This window comes from Miniopterus schreibersii (assembly GCF_964146895.1).
Source record: "Miniopterus schreibersii genome assembly, chromosome: 16".
NCBI lineage: Eukaryota > Metazoa > Chordata > Mammalia > Chiroptera > Miniopteridae > Miniopterus > Miniopterus schreibersii.
The window spans coordinates 18,718,964-18,732,292 of NC_138116.1; the positions used below are offsets into that span (position 1 = coordinate 18,718,964).

Here is a 13,329-nt window from a genome sequence, read left to right on the forward strand (position 1 = left end):
CTTGGGCAAGTCATCTAGCCTTCTGTAAAATAGAGACAATATCTGCATTTTCTAACTTAAATGCCTGTTGTGAAAATTCAATGAGATGATATATGTAAAAGCTATAAAGTACTAGAAAACTGTTTAACGTCTCAACCAAATGTGCATCTTTGGAGATTCTTTATATAAAATATAAATAGTAATCCTTCTGTGTTCATAAGAAAGTTTTACAAGAATAAAGATTAGGAGTTCAGCTCTGGAGTCAGGATGCCTGAGTAAACTTGGGCATTTCCTTCCTTCCTCCTTCCTTCCTTCCTTCCTTCCTTCCTTCCTTCCTTCCTTCCTTCCTTCCTTCCTTCCTTCCTTCCTTCCATTTTTTAATTTATTGATTTTAGAGAAAGAGAGGAAGGGAGGGAGAGGGAAACATCAATTTGTTGTTCTACTTATTTATGCATTTATTGGTTGATTCTTGTGTGTGCCCTGACTGGGGATTGATTGAACCCACAACCTTGGTGTATTGGGACGATGCTCTAACCAACTGAGCTACCTGGCCAGGGCTTGTGCGTGTTATTTCTTTCTGAAGCCTCAATAAAGAAGAACTAATACTCATCTCATAGGGTGTGGTCATGAGCATTAAATGAGATAATGTATGCACAGTGCTTAACGTGTACCTGGCATGGAAAAAGGAACTCAATGAATGGTAGCTGATACCATTACTATTATTTTTCAAAATATATATATTTTTTTACTGATTTCAGAAACAGGAAGGGAGAGGGAGAGAGAAACACTGATGAGAGAGAAACATCAATTGGCTGCCCCCTATGGTTCCCCCACTGGGGATCAAGCCTGCAACCTGGGCCTGTGCCCTGACTGGGAATTGAACTGGCGGCCTCCTGGTGAATGGGACCATGCTCAACCAACTGAACCACACTGGCCGGGCCCATTACTGTTATTAATGAAGATGTGAGGCAGGGTGGTCCAATAAAATCTCATAGAGATCTGAGCTAGGAATAAAAAGGACTTAGCTTTTTGGGCCCCAGTTTTCCTACTTGCACTGTAATAAGAAACCATGCTTTTCTTCTTTTGTTGTTGTTTTAAACTGAGTTAAATTTATAAAAATTGAGTTTTTCGCAGTTCACCAGTTTTTGTTCATTCCTATCTGCCTTTGGTAAAGTTGTCTTCTTCGTGGAAAAGGAGTACAGCATTTCCCAGTCAATAAAAAAAGATTTCAAATGTCAGTTCTTGAAGTAAATCCTTCAAACCTGCAAGAGTACACTCTGAAAAGAAAACCTTTCTTCAGGGTGTTCCATTGCCTCAGTTTGTTCTGTGTATGTAGGCTGATTTTAATATTCAACCAGCTCTTGAATTTCCACTTTGGATATTATCTGCTTTCAATATTTAATCCCAGAATGACCTCTTCTTGCCTTGTGGCATGCTCCCAGATTACCTCCTTTTCACTGATTAGTTAGTATGGCTTCAGGGAATATCTTTATTTTAACATTAAACTGGGCAAAAACAGAAATAGAAAGATAAATTTGTAGCAAGATCAAAATTAGAATTCATAGCTAAATATAAATCTGGAGGGAATTGTCCAATTATTTGGATGGTCCCTCATCGCAGACAATCCAGGGTTGATTGCCTTTCGCTTTTTCCATATATAGAACAAAATGATTAATAAATATCAAGTGTAATAATTCTTTTCTTTTGAAGAGTAATAATTTTTAATAGTAACTTAAGTGCTGTTTTCTTTCTCAAATGTCTTCATATATATATTCTAGCAAGTGATTTTCACAACTGCATATGTTCCCTTTGGGGACCAGCCAGTCTCATTTTGACTTGTAGGTCAGAGAGCATTGAAATGAGAAGACCAGGATTTAGAATGGAGTCACTGTGCAAATTTGGGCAAGTTTTTCAGTCACTTTGTTCCTTCCAGTCTGCTGAGACTTGAAATGGACGACTCTGAAGAGAAGTTCCTGATCCTTTACAGTCTCAATTTAATTTCCAGGCTAGCAGTTTTCTTTTTTGGATTTTTTTTAGGTAGGACCAACACCAAGTACGAACTTGGAAACGTGGAGAAAGACAAATGTGGGTGTCACATGATGCACGGTAGCCATTAAGTGCAGGAATATAATGCAAATCGCATGCAAATGTGTGCAAACCGCATTAACTTGTAGACTCTTTGGATCTTGAAAGCAGCACTGAGATCCTGAGGGTACAAAACTGTTTTTAGATGAAAACAAAAGTAATACTTTTTGAAGTTATCGCTTTCTGGGTGCGTGGGAGGACTCAACTGCTGAAAGTCTGACACTCCTCCCTACCCCCGATGATGATTTCAAAGCCTGATTCCATCTTACGCCTGGTCCCACCCCCGCTCAGTCTGACGTCACGTGACATCGTATTTGCATACTACCTGGGACTGGGTGTGACGCTCCCCTTTTCTGCGTCTTCTCATTGGGGGAGCTGGAGAACCAGCCCTCTTGTGAGCTGACCAATCAGTGGCCCCTCGGACGTGCGAAAGCAGGCGGGGTGGGATGGGGGTGGGGTTTGGGGTTGGATCGCTAGGCATATTGACCAATTATGCTCTGGGAAGGGACGATCAAGCCAAGAATTGGTTGGGAGGAGAGGCCTGGGAATCCGTAGGCCAATGAGAGCTCCGGGTTGAGGGGGCCGGTCTCCGCTTCGTAGGGCAGATAAGCATCCGCGACGGGGGTTGGGGGGCTGTGTGGGGCTTGCTGTGGGGCCGAGGCGGGCAGGCAGGCGGGCGAGCGATGGCGGGGGCCGCAGCGGGCGGCAGAGGCGGAGGTGCCTGGGGGCCGGGGCGCGGAGGGGCAGGGGGGCTCCGGCGGGGCTGCTCTCCCCCAGCCCTCGTCGGCTCACCCCGGGCTGGGCTGCAGCCGCTCAGGGCCACGGTCCCCTTCCAGCTGCAGCAGCCGCACCAGCGCCGGGACGGGGGTGGCCGAGCAGGTGAGCTGGGCCTGGTGCGGGTGCCGGGGGAGGAGCCGTTGGGGGAGGGGGGCGCGTGGTGGGGGGAGGGGTTTTGGGAAGAAGTGTGAGGGAAAAGTGGACTGGGGCGAGCGAAGGGAAAAGGGGTCGTGCAAAGCCTGAGAGGGCGGAGGGAGCGAGAGCGAGGAGCCCCGAAGTCGGGGTGCACCGCCCGGACAGTGTGCAGGGTGTGGGGGCCGGGAGCTGAGGGGAGGGACCTGGCAGATGGAGGCTGGCTTTGGGGGCGTAACCGAAAAGTGGCAAAGGTGTCGTGTGGGGGTGAGTGGAAGATGCCGGAATAGCAGCGAGGTGTGAGGAAGGAGTGAGTGGCGCCTGATGGGGGCGCCCTGTGCAGGGTGGGCGCGGGACGTCTGCACGCGGAGGGGGAAGGGCATGGAGGAGAGTCGTCTGGAGCCATGCATTACTTCTCCTACTTGAGTTTGGCCCCAGCATCCTGCTCTACAGCTCTGGAGTTCCTTTCCCCACCACTTTTCGTGCTCTTCCCTTTATGCCGCCTCCTGGAGCTTATTTCATCTGAGTCGTTGGAATAAGTTAGTTTAACTGCTTTGACGACCGTATAAACGCTCCCCTCCTATTCCCTACATTCCTCTGGTCCCAGAAGTTGTATCTTCCTAGATCATTGAGCTGCTTCATATGGCTCTCATTCCGTGTGTGTGTGTGTGTGGTGTGAGAGAGAGAGAGAGAGAGAGAGAGAGAGGGAGAGGGAGGGACCGACCGAGACCTGGGTAGTTTGCCCCCTGCCTTTTCCTCCTCTCCCCAGCAAGGGCGTTTTGTCCTGGGCATTGCCAGCCAACGTGGCAGTGGGGTGAGGGCTACAATCAAGTACCTTGTGGCAAGTACCCCCTCTTTCTGAACAGCACTGAAACGGTGTCTTAATAGCGGCTTGATGTGGGAGTGGGGAAACTAGGGAGGAGTAAGCTTACCTGACTTTCATTCTCAAAGCTGTGATGCCCACCTCCACCCCCACCCCAAATGCAGGCAGTTAGAAATAGGAAAAGGAACCTGCTTGCAGAAAGAGGTTGGCAATAAGTTGAAAGTGAGGCTTGCATTTGATTCACACCATATGTGAAAAGATCATTGCACACTTCTAAAGCCTCAGTCTATCAAATGTACAAAAGTCATGGTCCCTGCCATCTAACAGTTAAGGACAGCCTGTAAACCAGAGTTTCTTGAGCTTTATGTGACTACTAAGCTTAGTTGCTAGACATCCCCCTCCTGAAAGTATAGCTTCTACAGTGCCTTCTAGGTAAGAATGGGATTAAGAGGGTCTCCGAAGTAGAAAGCCAAGTCTATCTGGACCTGATTGTAAATGTTAGCATTACATCTTGGAATGCAGAAACTTGGTCAAATCTGGTAGCAAGATGGTGACCAGCTAGTAAAAGTATGCCTAGAATCTGGTGGTGTAGAGCAAAGCAATGCCTAGACAAACTCATGCCTATCGTGAGCTGTAAAGTAAACCACAAGACTGCAAACCTGTTGGTTTTGTTTGGGCTTCTTGGAGTCCAGGGAACTTAGTATAACAGCAAGCACCAGACCTTAGTCACTTTTAGTAGAAATCAACAGAAAGCCTGCTTGTGTACTAGCTGGAAATCGATTAGCCATAATATTTTAAGAGCAGCTAGTCTGTCTACCATAGCATGTATATTAAAAAGACAAACACTGGTGAATGCTGTGGAAAGGAGATGAGTGTAGGTTTGGATGACTGGGTTCTTTACAGGGCCTGTTCCTTTTATAGGGCCAGGGGCCCTAAGACACTGGTAAAAACATAGGAAACTAGAGTTCTACATTACCTGTCAAATGATTTAGGCCAAGGTGCGTGGTCTCTTGCTTAGGGATTGGGCTGATGGATTGTTTCTCCACCTGTTAATATCCCAGAGGCATTAATAGGCACTTACTTAGTGTGTAGTGGGATTATCTGTAGATTTTCAATGAGGCAGGAGAGAGGGAAGATAGAAGGAAAGAGTGGCCTGAGCCTCGGGACTCCTTCGTGGCCGGATACTAAGGGAATGTACCTGGCCTTTGGTTTGGGAGCGCATGAGGTCTTCTGCATGTTAACTTTTAACCTTTATGTGTGTTCAGATTGTTTCTATTATTTGGCCTTAAGAAGTGGCAGAAGTGGTTTCCTCTAGGCCATATGTGATACAAACCCTTAAGAGAATGGCTTTGGGTGCCAGAATGCCTGGGTTTCAAATCCAGGCCCTGCCATTTAGTAGCTCTGTGGTTTGGAGGGAGTTACTTAACTGCCGTGCCTCAGTTTCCTCATCTGTAAAATGTGAATAATAATATCAACATCATGAGATTCACATGAGGTAATAGTGCTTGGCCCATAGAAGGTGCTATAAAAGCGTTTGCTGCTGCTTATATTGTTGTTACTCTTTCCACCTAGCCAAGGTGAGAGCACTGTTGGCCAGAGCCCATTGCCTTTTCAGGCTTCAAAGAGCAAACTCATATTGGTCTGAAACCAGTACTGCAGGTTTCAGAATTTCAGGGCCTCCCTTTGCACTCTTATTCTCTCATCTTTTAAAATGAGCTTTTTAAACCAGGGCTCTGAAACCCAACTGTTTAAAAAGGCAGGTGAGCTGGAACTGGGTTTCAGAAACAATTAAGTGTCGTCCCTGTTTCTGTTTCCCATCTCAAAGTGATGTAGTGCTCAGCACTGTGCAGTTATCTCTCGACCACATACCCTGTTGGGTTCTTGACAAGATATATTAGACCTTGTAAAAGGGTTATGGAGTAAAGAGCAGGGTTTACCTTCTGTGGCCATTCATCCGTAAGGGATGTCTTCATAAAGTAAGGAATGGCTTCATTTTATGAGCCTGGGCTAGGGATGTGGAAGGCAGAAGAGAGCAGAGAGAAAAATAAAGCTCAACTCTAAGAAAGCTAAGAGCCACTAGTGGGTAATAGAAAAGCAAGATAAATTTCTTACTGCAATTCCTCCTTTAATTAAATTCTCGTTTGTGTCTTATATCTCTTGGAGGCTGTTAATGTTTATGTTCTTCCAGGACCACTGATGATGGACAAAATGGGACTAAGAGGTGAAATTGTTTTGAATTCCAGCCTTCCTATCCTGTTAAGTGTCTCTGTCTCCATATCCCAAGAATGAAGCTAATGTTTAATCCAGCTTTGCAAATTCTCCACTGGAGCCAGCTGGGTGCTGGGGGAGCCAAATGCTGCCTCTCTACCTCCTCTGCCCACCAGACCCTTCTTAAACCAGGGGTTGGCAGTTTGGGCCTACTGGACAAATCCAGACCTCTGCCCATTTTTGTAAATCAAGTTTTAGGGGAATACAGCCATGCTCCTTCATTTAGGTATTGTCTGTTGCTTCTTTTGCACAACAATGACAGAGTTGAGTAGTTGTGATATAGACCATTTGCCCTGCAAGACAAAAATATTTGCTACTACTTAGCACTTAATAGCAAAAGTTGGCCTATCCTTGTCTTAAACAGTGTTCCTGACCCTTTTTCCTATATTAAGATCAGTTTCAAATGTGTGTAGTATATATCTCCTCAGAAAATCCTAATGAGGTAAAGGAAACTAGCAAGCCTGTGTCCCCACGTATATTTTAGGGGTAAAGCAAAGGGGTTATCAGCTTCAGTCAGTTCTCAATCTTTGTGGAAAATCAGCACATGGGAATCCAGGCTGCCCATCCCCACCGTGTTCAGGTGGCATATGTTCAGTAGACATAAACTAATTTGGATTTACATAAAAGCTTAACTGTTAGGCAAATTCCCACCCTCTTCCCACTTACCCACCTTGCAAACCCAGCAACTCACAACTGCAGTGAGCACATTTTAAAATCAGATGGAAATTACTTTAGGCTTATCTCCTGTTTTGGATTTTTCTTGTTTCCTTTTATTTTTCTGAACAGATCATTGTGAGCTGGCAGTAGTCATGGCTGCCGTAAAATACTGGCTTCCCCACAGGAACATAGGAAGGGTTTATTTTAAATGTTGATTAGGTTCTACGGGATGGGATGGTCGTGTCAGTGAATATAGGGCAGCATTGTTATCAGCAATGCTGTTGGTAATTATTAAACTTTTTTCCCTGCAATGCTTTGAAAACTTAGTTCTTGGGGGATGGGTGTTTAGATAGGTGTGGAACCACATAAAGGAGGTTGCTTATGGGAGACCCTGGGAGGAAGCCCTTATCAAACCATGGTCCTTTTGGACCATGGTGCCAGAAACAACCTGGAGACTAGAATAGAGTGCAACTTTTCTATGCCAAAGAGCCATCTTGGGTGGAGGAGGCGGGGGGGGGGGGGCATTTTCTTTACCTCTTTTAAGAGCTGCAGTTGTCCTTGAAAACCCTGAGTGAGGCAGCTTCTGTTTGGGAAGCATTAAATACCAGGCACTTCCCAGCCTGACACTCACTGCTAACTTGCTTTTGACAGCTTTTCTGGTACCAGGCACCTGGGCAGCAAAATGCACTACTGAAGTATCTGACTCTTAAATGTTATCATCGGCAAGGGCATCCTTGAAATTGGGGGCCACAGTGCCTAACTGCTTTATCCCTTGGTACCTAAAGGACTGTGGGTCCATGTGTTCTTCAGTATTTTGGATAGCAAAGGATTATGTATATATGGGAAGTTCTCCACTTATGTAATGTAGAGCTAGGATATTTTCAACCATTTGAGGCCTGTGGAGGAGGGGTGAAAACAATAGTGGGGTGTGGTGGTAAGAAGACATCATTCTCTCTGGTTCCAGTTATAGATAGATCTCTAGAAAATTTGAAGCAGGATTGCAAAATATGAGTATTGCCAAAGTGGTTGGTGGGCTATTTAATAGCCAGAGAACACTTTCCCTGCATTTTCTGCTAGTTTATATGGAATGGAGTGATGGGCACCAAGGCCACACTATCCCATGATCTTAATGGAACTGTTAGAAACTGAGCTTCCTCTGGATTCTAACAGCTCTCAGGGAGAGCCTTTGTGCCAAAGGATTCAGACTTTAGGGTGTGACACTTTCCAGGGCCAGGTCTGGTTTTGAGTTCTTAGTGACACTATATATCGAATGCTATTTGACACTAGCTCACATGCTTTACTAGACTTATCTGGGCTAATGCTTACTCCACAGGCAGTTTGGAGCCCTTTTAAGGGGCTGGAAGGGAAAACTTTGTGTTTCCTTTCCAGTTCCGAGCCAAGGTGGGTGCCCACCAGCAAGTTAGTTTAGTGAGAGTGGACAGTCTCTTCGTGGGTGAATGAGTTTTACTCCCCTCTGAGATGAGTAGAAGAGGGAGGAGGGAAGAGTGGGAGTAGAGGAAAGATGAGTGGGAAAGCTGATAACTTTCTACCTCTGCCTGAATTGAATCTTCACAGAGGGCTCCCATCATTTGGTTTGCAGGGTTATGAATTAACCAAACATTAGCCAAATCTATTCACATTGTTAGGTCAAAAACAAATGCTGATCTCAGAGAGAAAAGAGTTTTGGATTATATTTGAAGTTATAAATTATCTGTGCTCCAGTTCCTCTCCAGTCGTGGGGAGCTTGGGAAGGGGCCATTGGTGGGAACAGCTGGTTGGTGGGAAGTTCTGTACAGCTGGCTACTTATACTCAGGCCTCCAGTTTCTGGTCCCCACCAATCCTCCCGGTTTTGAAAACTCGTCCTGGCACTTTGCTCTCTCCTCCACACTGTTCTTCAGTGTCACTACAAAGCTGAATGCCCTTCTTGGAGTCATTTAAATGTTTATCCTCGGGCTCAAATAAGCCTCAATTGACTTTTGCTGTGTGAAAGCATCACAGCCAATCGAGGATAGCTTTAACAGACTTAAAAGAATGCTATCAAAGTATTTCATAATAGGAAAACTTTTAACTCCAGCCCCTGGGGAACCTGGAACTGCAGTCAGGGCTGTGTACAGACACTTACCCTGCCCTGCTCACAAGCCACAGACAGCTGACACTGGGGGTGGATGGAGTGCCTTGGGCTCAGCCCTGCCTGCACATTAGCAATTTTGCTTCCAGCTTCCTAATGAAAGGGGTGGAGGGAGGATGGGGGAGGCCTGAGAAGACTCCTCAAAAGGTTTTGGTTGATCTGAAGCAGCAAGCCTATGATTGGAGAGGGGGCCCTCTCAGAGGTGAACTGAATATGACTTCTTAGAGAATGCAGTGTTAGGCAGTGCAGAGTTGTAAGTTTGGGAGGCCTCTTCTTTGACACTGTGCTCCCTATTTTGCCAATGGTGGGTAGTTTTGTGGGGGGGGGAGAGGGGCGACTGTTAACAAGCATTGTCTAATCTACTACAGGCTCCGCCACCTGAATAACTTACCATCTGATCCTAAATGAAAACATGCAGGAGAGCCTTGAGGTCTAACCTCTTTGAGAGACAAAGGTAGCATTAAATATACAACTCTAAAAGCAAATAACACGTCCACAAGTGAATAAAATAATGCAAGCTGGAGGTGACATAGGCTGAGGAAATCCTGTACTTAGTGTTAGGTGGGGTTAGAGAATTACTCAGGTTTGAGTAGACTTTTTTTTTGTAATTGGACATCTTCCTAGGGTTAAGTTTTTACTCCCTCCTCTTCCTTTCAGCAGTGGCATTGCTGTGGCCTTGTCTGATCAGCTGTATTCCGTAACTTTCTCAAATCTCTTTAGTCCCTTCTGCCTCATACTGGAAATTGTGTGCCTGCCTTTTTAAAAGGTAGGCACCTCATGTTTCAAGTTCAAGTGCAATGGAACTCACCCTGCAGCTTGAACAGATTTGAGTGTTTTTGCAGAGGGAGGGCCAGGGCAGATGGGGAGTGCCGTGCTCAATAAATACTTGTTGGATTGAGTTGCTGGAAAGGCAACAAGGGTGGGGAGAGTGAGCCACACTTCCCCCCAGGCTCGCTTGAAGTGGTTTTTCCCACTTCTGGTCCCCATACACTGTGCCCCTTTATAACACCTCTCTTTAGCTACTTAAAAGCCCCCCACCCCCAAGTATTAGTCTTTTCTCTCTCTCTCTAAATCACTGTTCCCCTATTCATCCTGGTCATTGGGCTTGAAGCCCAGCTGGTGGCAAAGACGTGGCATTTCCATGGATGTCATTGCTAGGCCTGTAGACTCTCTTCCCCACATACTTAAAGCCAGAGGGTGACTTGGGTGGTTAGTTACCAGGTTGATCCATGGAAACAGCCAATGTTTAGGATTTTGTAATGATTCTGTAAAAAAGCCAGACTACCTGGCTTTATGTGGATATGGGTGAGAGGCCAGGGAGCAGAGTTGTCTGTTGGCTTCTAGGGTGGCTTCGGAGTTGTGATCAGGCTGGAAGCCCCCCTCTCAAGCCAGGTGCCATCCTGTGATACAAGGCACTGCTGTTTCTCCTTCTTTTTTCCAATCATGAGGAGAAATGCTGGAAAGAAATGCTCATTATCATTCCCCAACCCCTGGGCACAAACACTGTCATCCATGGAGTCTGTGTTCCTCTACCTTTAAAGTTGTCAACCACAGGCCTGGTGGCATAGTCAGAATGGTTTATAAACCTGCTCAGCTGGGGGTAACTTTGAAAAGAATAAAAATGTGATTGGGAGGAAAGAAAGGCAGCTTCTCTTAACCTGCTCTTCCCTCTCCTCTTCCCCACACACTGCCTTCCCCACACACTGCCTTCCCCTCAAGGGTTTTCTGTGCTCTGTGCATGTTTGATCGCCCACTCGGCTTTGAGAGAACCACAGTTGATAACACGTGCGCTCCCTGCCCCACACCTGCAAGCTGGCTGAAAACCTGCCACATTGCCCCTGTTTGGGATTGTCTTTGTAATTCATGCCCATCAGATATGACATACACACTGGGGTGGAGGGTGGAGGTGGATAGCATTTGGCATGACAGAGGGGATGCAACCAGAGCTTTCACCGTATTATGTAGTCTGGATTCAGAGATTGGGGAGAGGAGGGCGATGTGAGTCACATCCATGGGGTAGGTGCGCCTCTTTATACTGAGAGCAGCACCTGACTGTTCCTTATTAGAACCGAAATCCTGGCTTGTTCTGTGTTCACAGAAGAAGACTAAAGCAGGTGCCTTGTGGAAAGGAAGAGTTTGTGAACCCCAACTCTGGTAGGCCCCCAAATTCATCTGTATTTCTCAGGGGAGTGTATAGATCGTTAGTTTTAACTGTGTACCATTTGCTTAGCTCTTTGTTGCTCATAGTTGGTACTTGAATGTTTCTCATTCATCCGCACAACAGTCCTGCAGGTGCAGGTGGCATTTAGTTGTTATTGCAGATAAGGAAACTGAGGCCCAGAAAGGAAGTGACTTGCCCATCATGTGACTAAGAATGCTGTTTTGCTCCTGATCCCAGGGCTCTTCCCACATAGTCTGGACACCCTGCTGTGAATCCCCCCCCCCCATCCTCTGTTGCCTGCCCAGCACATGCCCAGCCTTTGTTTCCCTTCTGCTTGTATACCTGTATTCCAGAAGCAAAAAGTCATTTGTGCAGTTCACCAAATTAGAGAATTGGAAAGGAAAATGGGCTGCAAAGAAGTCTGTTTGTTTCTTTAGCACCCCATAAGTGACTGTCTACTTTGTATGGCTACTTGGAAGGTGGTGGTTATTACATTATATGTGTGATATGGTGGTAGCTTTTGAGTGTTTCCAACTGGTTGGAGATATGCAATTTCCATGTGGAATGAGAAGCTAACCAGAGACAGGTAGGGATCAGGAGGCAGGCAGGGTTTTCCTGCCTCTGTGGGGTCATGATCATTGTTCTCGAGCTAGAGGTCATATGGAGATTCTCTTAAGATGGAGCTTATAGGAAAAGGGTGTCTTTCTTATGTGTGACTATGTGGAACCCCCCCCCCCAAAACAACTGGGAATAAATGTGGGTGGTGCATTCCTATGTTGGCGGGGGGGGGGGGGAGGGGGGAGGTAGGTGCAGGTTGCATTCCATCATGATGACAACTTAGTCCTCAACGTAGGGGAGCCCTTGTACAAACCTTCTGATGCCCCTGCCATGCTCTATCTGAGCATGTCTCCCTCTCCTAGCTTTAGATTAACTGGGACTGGAGTCATTGTGATACATGATCGGCCTTTTCTGAGACAAGCATGTGCCCAGTAAGGGGAACAGTGGGGACTTGAATTTGGGAGAAAGTCCATCTAGGAGATTGGTATCATAGAGAATTGCCTGGCTTGCCATAACCCTCCTGACAGGGTTATGGGCAGTTCTACCTCCTTACCTCTTACAAAACCAGATTCTGTATAGAATTCTTGAATGTTCTAATAACCATATGCTTATGTGGAACCTTTCTTTACCAGTTACTTCCCAACTTTATGAAATAAAATCCCATTGTAACAAATACTATAAAAATTATTCTGTATAATAAAGCTATTTCCATGGTTTATATAAATACTTTGTGGTTGTTTTTTGTGGGTTTTGTTGTTTAAAGAAAAAGACAAGAGTAATCAACTATCATCTGTAACAAGTACTTTTTCTGGTCCCTGTCCACGTAATAGTTCATCTCTAAACCAGAACACCTGAGTGCTTGCTGTATACATTGGAGGCAGGGAGCAGGAGCAGAGCTGTGGAAAGTAGCAAGGCCCCTTTTGCTTTCTCTTCATCTTGAACCTCCCACCCTCTGATACGTTCTTACTGTTTTCAAATAGAACACCACACAGAAACCCAACAAAGGATGGCATGTGTGTGTATCTGAATGTGTGTCTCGGGGGTGAATGTGTGTGTGTCGAGTGTGAATGTGGAAGAGTGTGTATGTATGTGAGAAAAAGTGCACATGAAAGAAAGCAAATGACAAAGCACGTGGGGCAAATATTTAACAATAGGCGGGCCTGGGTAAAGGTTATATGGGTGTTCTGTGTGCTATTCTTGTTCTTGCATCTATAAGTTTGAAGTCATTTCTGAGTAAAAAGTTTAAAAAATGAACATATGCTAGAAACTAATTTGAACCATGGTAGAAGTTTTCTTCTACCATCCTCATAACATCTCCTATCCTCCCCATTTAACAGAGGGAACAACTGAAGCCCAAAGGAGTCAGTGACTCATCTGAGTTCATGTAGCACATTGGGGCAGAGGCAGGATTTGGGTCCAGGTATTGACTGTTACAGTAGGCTTGTCCTTACTACTCAAGCTGAACAAGGTCGGCATCAGAACCTGAGAACGAATGGGTGCCTGCTGCTGTGTGTCCGAGCCCAATCCATTCCCCACACTGATCCAGCAGAGGTATTGGCAGGGTTGCAGCAGTTTGCTGAGGCGCACTGAGCATATTCAGAGTTCCAGGTACCTTCTGGGGAAAACTGCTTCCTTATTCTAAGAAATGCTCTTACTCTGCTATTCACTGTACTCTCTTCATTCCTTAAAATACATGAAATCAGAAGGTTCTCTTGCACCAGAGCCATGGAGTATACTACTTCGCATTTTTATAGTAGAGA

At 45.7% G+C, this 13,329-nt stretch overlaps 1 protein-coding gene across 1 annotated transcript in view; it reads left to right on the forward strand.

Moving 5' to 3' along the window:
- Positions 1-2,747: 2,747 nt before the first annotated feature.
- Positions 2,748-13,329, forward strand: part of FAM117A (family with sequence similarity 117 member A) — a gene marked incomplete at its 5' end in the record, with an annotated part of 40,414 nt that continues 29,832 nt past the window's right edge. Inside the window, one exon of the mRNA XM_081116187.1 lies at positions 2,748-2,943. Within this exon, the coding sequence (XP_080972313.1) occupies positions 2,748-2,943 (196 nt within the window). The remainder of the gene's footprint in view (positions 2,944-13,329) is intronic.